This window comes from Nicotiana tomentosiformis, chromosome 11, assembly GCF_000390325.3.
Source record: "Nicotiana tomentosiformis chromosome 11, ASM39032v3, whole genome shotgun sequence".
Taxonomy (NCBI): domain Eukaryota; kingdom Viridiplantae; phylum Streptophyta; class Magnoliopsida; order Solanales; family Solanaceae; genus Nicotiana; species Nicotiana tomentosiformis.
Window position 1 is genome coordinate 8,505,205 of NC_090822.1, and position 7,855 is coordinate 8,513,059.

The window sequence follows — 7,855 nt, forward strand, 5'->3', positions numbered from 1 at the left end:
AGACAAGAAAAGGGGTCAAGCAAACATGGTAGTAAACCATGATGATGTTGATAACTTGTGTGCCATGCTCTCTGAATGTAACTTGGTGGGAAATCCTAAACTGTGGTGGTTTGATTCAGGAGCCACTCGCCATGTTTGTGCAGTTAGAGAGGCTTTTGCTACCTATGCTCTTGCTGAACCCGGAGAGACAGTTTATATGGGAAATGCTTCAACAGCAAAAGTTGAAGGATATGGGAAGGTATTTCTAAAAATGACTTCTGGCAAGGTCATGACTTTGAACAATGTCCTTCATGTTCCCGAAATGAGAAAGAATTTAGTCTCTACTGGACTTCTTGTTAAGCACGGTTTTAAGTGCATTTTTGTATCCAACAAGGTTGTAATTAGTAAGAATGAAATATTTGTGGGAAAAGGTTACCTCACCGAGGGCCTTTTCAACCTAAATGTAATGGTTGTTGAAAATAATAATAATATTTCAGCTTCTTCTTACTTACTTGAGTCAAATGATTTATGGCATATACGTTTGGGTCATGTCAATTATAAAACCTTGCGGAAAATGATTAACTTGGAAGTACTGCCCAAGTTTGAATGCGAAAAATCAAAATGTCAAATATGTGTGGAATCTAAGTATGTTAAACATCCTTATAAGTCAGTTGAAAGGAATTCAAATCCTTTAGACTTAATTCACACAGATATTTGTGACATGAAGTCAATACCATCTCGCGGTGGAAAAAAGTATTTCATAACTTTTATTGACGATGGTACTCGATATTGCTATGTTTACTTACTGAATAGTAAAGATGAAGCAATAGATGCATTCAGGCAATACAAAAATGAAGTTGAAACGCAACTTAACAAGAAAGTAAAAATGATAAGAAGTGATAGGGGTGGTGAATATGAATCTCCTTTTGAAGAAATATGTTTAGAATATGGAATTATTCATCAAACAACAGCCCCTTACACGCCCCAATCTAATGGGATTGCGGAAAGAAAGAATCGCACATTAAAGGAGATGATGAATGCGTTGTTGATAAGTTCTGGTTTGCCACAGAACTTGTGGGGGGAAGCCATTCTTACGGCTAATCGAATATTAAATCGAGTGCCCCATAGCAAAACACAATCCATTCCTTATGAACAATGGAAAGGAAGGAAGCCCAACTTGAATTATTTTAAAGTGTGGGGGTGTTTGGCAAAAGTGCAAGTTCCTAAACCCAAAAGGGTAAAGATAGGACCGAAAACCGTTGATTGTGTTTTCATAGGATATGCGACAAATAGTAAAGCATATCGATTTCTGGTTCATAAATCAGAAAATCCCGACATTCATAATAATACGGTTATAGAATCAGATAATGCTGAGTTTTTTGAAAATATATATCCGTATAAAAAGGAATGTGAGTCGTTTGGTGAAGGATCTAAACGACCTCGGGAAGAAACAAAAGAAAGTACATGTAATCAGGAGAATCCAAGACGTAGTAAACGTCAAAGAACATCTACTTCATTTGGACCAGATTTTGTGACTTTCTTATTGGAGAATGAGCCTCAAACATTTAAAGAAGCTATGACTTCTTCGGAATCATTGTTTTGGAAAGAGGCAGTCAATAGTGAAATAGAATCCATATTGAACAACCATACATGGGAATTGGTTGATCTTCCTCCTGGAAATAAACCTTTGGGTTCTAAATGGATTTTTAAGAGAAAAATCAAAGATGATGGCACTATTGATAAATTCAAGGCAAGGCTCGTAGTCAAAGGGTATAGACAACGAGAAGGTCTAGACTACTTTGATACATACTCTCCAGTTACAAGAATTACGTCCATACGGATGTTAGTAGCATTAGCTGCAGTGTATGGTCTTGAAATTCATCAAATGGATGTTAAGACGGCCTTCTTAAATGGAGAGTTGGAGGAAGAAATTTACATGGAACAACCTGAAGGGTTTGTGGTTCCAGGTAAAGAAAAGAAGGTATGTAGACTTGTTAAGTCTCTTTACGGACTAAAACAAGCACCCAAACAATGGCATGCGAAATTTGACCAAACAATGTTGTCAAATGGTTTTAAGATAAATGAATGTGATAAATGCGTGTACATTAAAAAATGTTCCAAATCACATAGTCATTGTTTGCCTATATGTGGATGATATGTTGATAATGAGTAATGACATTGCCAACATAAATGCTACTAAGCGTATGCTCAATAGCAAGTTTGATATGAAAGACTTGGGAGTTGCTGATTTAATTCTGGGAATTAAGATCAATAAGACTCCTCAAGGTCTGGCATTGTCACAATCTCATTATATTAAGACAGTACTTGAAAAATTCAAGCACTTGGGCTTTAAAGTTGCAAAGACTCCAATTGACGTGAATCTTGCATTAGCAAAGAACATAGGCCAAAGCATATCACAATTGGATTATGCTCGTGTATTGGGATGCTTAATGTATATCATGAATTGTACACGACCAGACATAGCTTGTGCTATAAGTAAACTGAGTCGATATACGAGCAATCCAGGCCAATCTCATTGGATGGCAATGAAACGAGTTTTGGGATATTTAGAACATACCCAGAACTTTGAATTGCACTACAGTAATTTCCCTGCGGTGATTGAGGGATACTGTGATGCAAATTGGATCACCGGTTCAACTGATTCTAAGTCCACGAGTGGATATGTATTCACTATTGGTGGAGGAGCGGTATCTTGGAAGTCGTCCAAACAAACATGTATTGCCCGCTCTACAATGGAGGCTGAATTCATAGCCTTAGATAAAGCCGGTGAAGAAGCTGAATGGCTCCGGAATTTCTTGGAAGACATTCCATTTTGGCCCAAACCGTTGGCACCAATATGCATACATTGTGATAGTCAAGCGGCAATTGGAAGGGCTGGGAGCGTCATGTATAACGGTAAATCTCGTCATATACGACGAAGACATAAAACCGTTAGGCAATTACTCTCTAGAGGAATTATCACAATTGACTATGTAAAGTCAAGTGATAATGTGTCGGATCCACTTACAAAAGGCCTAACTAGAGAGGTAGTTGAGAAATCATCAAGGGAAATGGGGCTATGGCCGAGAACAAGTCATTGTGGCGGTAACTCTACCTAGAAGACTGGAGATCCCAAAGATCTAGGTTCAAAGAGATCAAACAAAGTCATTAATGACGGTTCAACATTGTCAAATAAAATTTTAGTCCATTCTCGTGATGAGACAATGTTCAGTACCAAGGATAAAGCATTAAGGCTTTTTAATGATTTCTAAATTTGATACGGGGTATATCAAATAGTGTATCTACAGGATGACACGTTTAGGAATCACCTATTTAAGTGTGAAGTGTGAGCCGCTTCAAGGAGAACTTTGTAAGGCCAGTTTTCTACGCACTTATGAAACCAGGCGGTGTTCATGGCTGAAACGAACACAACAATGAGAACCAAAGACGGTTAAGGGTTGATTGTGTGACTTATGATTGTCTAGGTATACACCAAAGATCGACGGTTCAAAGATATCAAATCTACCGATTGACCGAGTATATCCGACATAAGTTTACTACGGAAAGTTCAAAGGGAAACCTACTTATCCAGATGCAATTAATCCTTGCTTGTAAATCACACAGTTTTTCATGCATACTTCTGTGATATAGCCATTCCCCATTCATGTGGGGGATTGTTGAGGTTTTATTTTAAGATGTAATATTCTTAAAATGAGGGTGAATGGGAAATGGAGGGAAAATGAAATTTTGAGTAAAATTTTAAGTTTCCCCCTCTTAACAATGAGACATTGTCCCATATTGGAAGTGGAAGACATTTTTGGTGGGTATATATATAATTGCTTTTCTTGTAGCTCTTAAAGAGTTAAGAAGAAAGCAAGCCTCGCGCCGTCGTCGTCGTCGCTCGCTCGGCTCGGCTTCGGCTACGGCTACGACTTCGGCTTCGGCTTCGGCTTCGGATTTGGATTTGGATTTGGATTTGGATTTGGATTTGGTCAAATGATCGATTGATTGATTAATTTTTTGGACCAAATTTATTTGTTAATAGTAAATATTAACGTAAGATTATCCGTATTTATAAACGGATATTTTCCAATCCGTGTATTGATAATTTGGCAGCCGGATAATGGTCTTCCCACCATGAAGTGCTTGCTCCACAAACATGAAGTGCTTGCTCCACAAACATGTAATGCTTGCTCCACCATGAAGGGTGGACGTTTGGTCTTGCACTCCTTCTTGGCTGCTATATATATGAGCAGCAAATGTTGAAGAGATACAAAAAACTCAACATACAATTCGCTCAACAAATTGGCTATACATTGCATTCCTTCCTCTCAGAACTTCCATACGTTTTTCTGAGTATATACTCCTTCGTTCTGCATTGTTTTTAACTTCAAACAAAGCAACTGTAAGTGTGATTTGCTACCGAACTTTGTGTTCGCCGAAACACTGGGGTTTGAAGTACCGCTACACCAGTGTGTTATTCGTTCTATCCTGGGAGGAAATAATCCATTACCTTGGGTACTAGGAGGGGATTAAATTCCTTAAGGAAACACTGTGAATTCAGTGGGCTCGAATTTATTATTATTGTTTCATTACGTTAACTTATATTTTGCAGAATTAATATTTACAAATACAGGAATATTGACCGGGAATAACAAAAGTATCAGTTGATTTGCTGTTATTTGTTGAGCTCATTAAAGTTTTGTAATTTTTATTGTCAGTATTACAAAAATGTATCGTTCTATCTTGGGAGAGGAATTAATCCAAAACTTTAGGAATCATGCTGCAACGTTGATGAAGATGATATGTGACGAGTGAAATTATAGCTCATAAAGAGCTCACCAAATCTCTATCTAAATAAAAAGATGCAAGTTGACATTCTTCAATGCATGAGCCTAAATTGCAAATCACAATACTATCTGATATCGAGCCTAAACTGTTATGAAACTCCTTAAAACTCTAGCTAAATCTTTAAATTGACAATCCTTGCAAATCACAATGCTATTTGATATCGAGCCTAAACTGTTATGAAACTCCTTAAAACTCTAGCTAAATCTTTAAATTGACAATCCTGGACGCACGAGCTTAAATTACATTTTACTAGGCTCCTCAAGAATAAACATAAACTTCACGTCAAAGATGTCGTCTGGTGCGTGTCGGATCCTCCAAAAATAGTTTATTTTTGGAGGACCCGACACGAGTGCGAATAGCATTTGTAGAGTCCGCGCGAAGTAGATTAAAACTAATAGAGAAACCATGTGATCATCATCAATGTAGACTAATTTTATGAAGTTATAAAGCACACTATATCTGAGTCAAGGCTCAGAATCTAGACGCATCAACGTCTAGCTGATCAGTGAATTATTCTTTCTCTAAAAAGTTCATATACTCAATTTGTTTGAAATAGTTCTATATTGGATATTTGGTTAGTCAAAACTCTATCTTTTCTTCGACAACAACAACATACCTAGTGTATTCCCACAAGTGTGGTATGATAATATATTCGCAGACTTTACCCTTACCTTGTGAAGGTAAAGAGGTTGTTTCCGGCAGACACTCTGCTCAAAACTGCACTTTTTCCTTTATAATTAATCGAAGTTTCAAGAATTACTTTATACATAACTATTTATGTACCCTACTTCTGCTCATAATTTCCATTTTTAGGAGACACCACCAATTTTAGACAAGAGGGGTTGCTCTGATGGTAAGCAACCTCCACTTCCAACCAAGAGGTTGTGAGTTCGAGTCACCCTAAGAGTAAGGTGCGGAGTTCTTGGAGGGAAGGATGCTGAGAGTCTATTGGAAACAGCTTCTCTACCTCATGGTAGGGGTAAGGTCTGCGTACACACTACCCTCCTCAGACCCCACTAGTGAGATTATACTGGGTTGTTGTTGTTGTTGTTGCACCAAGTTAATCTTGAAATACTTTACCACTAAATCACAAAGCAAATAACTAACTAAATCAATTACTATAATTAGGAGCTTATCTAAATAGGACATTGATCTCTCTCCAAACCAAAATAGAATCTTTTATGTACCCCTAATTCCAACAGATTGACACTAAGAACTGATCAAAACAATGAGAAATCAAACAAACACCTCAAAACAAAAGGCAATAAAGGGACCAACAACAACAACAAATCTAGGGTAGTATGTACACACACCTTACCCCTACTTGTACCCCTACTTGTGAAGTTAAAGACATTATTTCCGATAGACCTTCGGCTCAAGGAAAGAAAGAAACTGCAATAAGGGGACTAACCCATAAATTAAAACTGCAACAGTTGATTCAGATTTCAGAACAAGTGACATAGGGTACAATTCATCCAAAGTTCAAGTCTAAATTACAAGCAAAGAAGTAAAATACAAGCTGAAACAAGACAACAACACCACAATCTGAAATGGTGTATTCAACAAGGCAAATGAAAAAGATTTAGAAAAATAGAATTTTTTAAGCAAGATCGCGATAATGATCATATGGTGGTTCACGGTCAACACAAAGGATAGCATAGAGAGCATAGATAATTCCAGGAACATAGCCCAATATGGTCAACACCAAGCAAATCAAGAACTCCACCTGCAAAAAATTACAAAATTAAAAATTAAAAAAAATCATTAAATCCCCTAAATAATTGATACATTTCTCAAATACCCTTTTCAGTTCATCCCCTAAATCAATCACCCAAATCAAAGTTTTTTAAAAAAAATGCAAAATGATGGAATCTTTTTCATAATTTAGATAAATTACAACCAAAAAAAAAAAAAAATCACTAAATCCCCTAGATCATTGACTCATTTCTCAAACACCCTTTTCAGTTCATCCCCAAAAACAATCACCAAATCAAAGTTTTTTAATAAAATATACAAAAAAAATTGATTTTTTTTCATACTTGGATAAAATTGCAAAAAAAAAATTAAAAAAAACATGACTGAATCCCCTAAAACAATTGACCAAATCACAAATACCCTTTTCAGTTCATTCTATATAACAATCGTCCAAATCAAAGTATTTTAAAAAAATTACAAAAAATTGAATCTTTTTGCAATTTTTTGGATAAATAGAAGAGAAAAGGGAGATCTTACAGTGCAGCAACCATGGCGGAGGCAAACACCAAGAGGAGGAAGCAAGATTGCTAGTAAAACTTCACATAGAATTGCACATCTTGAGTCCATTCTTGGGGGGTAGGGGATTGGTTTTGGGGGGGGGGGGGGGGGGGGGAGTTGTGTTGAGAAAATTATGACTCGGTGAAATGGAAGGCAATGACTGTGATTTATATTTTGTAACAATGTCTGAAATGAGTTGGCACTTGGCATAGGAAATTTCTTAAATCCTGCTTTTTGCTTCTAAATTAAGAAAATGCAAAAGTAATGGGAGCTTTTTTATTGCTTAAATTGGAAATTAGTACTATTCTAATTTCTAAGGGTGTTAAAAGGGTCGGACTAGCCCATTAACGACACGACCCGATTTAGCCCGGTCAGCCCAATCTGATAAGGGGGTACTGGTTGGCTAGGGTAGGGGTTGTGCCGGACGGGGTCGGGCTATTTTTGGCTACCGATGCACCAGAATCCGGCTAGTTCGATAACCCGTTCACGGGTTTTTACTAGGTTCTAGCTCGGTTTCTGTTGGAATTTTTTTCTTTGACTGTTGCCAACGGTCCAATTCAAAAATGATCGTTGGGCAACAACCCTTTTATTTTTACAAATTTAGCTATTTCGGCCTACCCCGTTAATAAAATAGTCCCTCCACTCCTCTTCTTCATTTTGTCTCACAACTTGCTCTATTATTCTACTCTAATTTTCTCTGAAGTCTCAATTCCTTCTTGATTATTGCTCTCAAGTTCTCAAGTAATTAATATTTCAAGTTTTATCAATTATT

At 37.0% G+C, this 7,855-nt stretch overlaps 1 protein-coding gene across 1 annotated transcript; it reads right to left on the bottom strand.

Moving 5' to 3' along the window:
• Positions 1-6,244: 6,244 nt before the first annotated feature.
• Positions 6,245-7,218, bottom strand: LOC108944922 (UPF0057 membrane protein At4g30660-like). The gene is made up of 2 exons (XM_018770379.2): positions 7,063-7,218; positions 6,245-6,556 (listed from the first exon to the last, which is right to left on the bottom strand). The coding sequence occupies exons 1-2, from the start codon at positions 7,150-7,152 to the stop codon at positions 6,431-6,433; spliced, it is 216 nt and encodes a 71-aa protein (XP_018625895.1). The 5' UTR covers positions 7,153-7,218; the 3' UTR covers positions 6,245-6,430.
• Between the last annotated feature and the right edge of the window lie 637 nt (positions 7,219-7,855).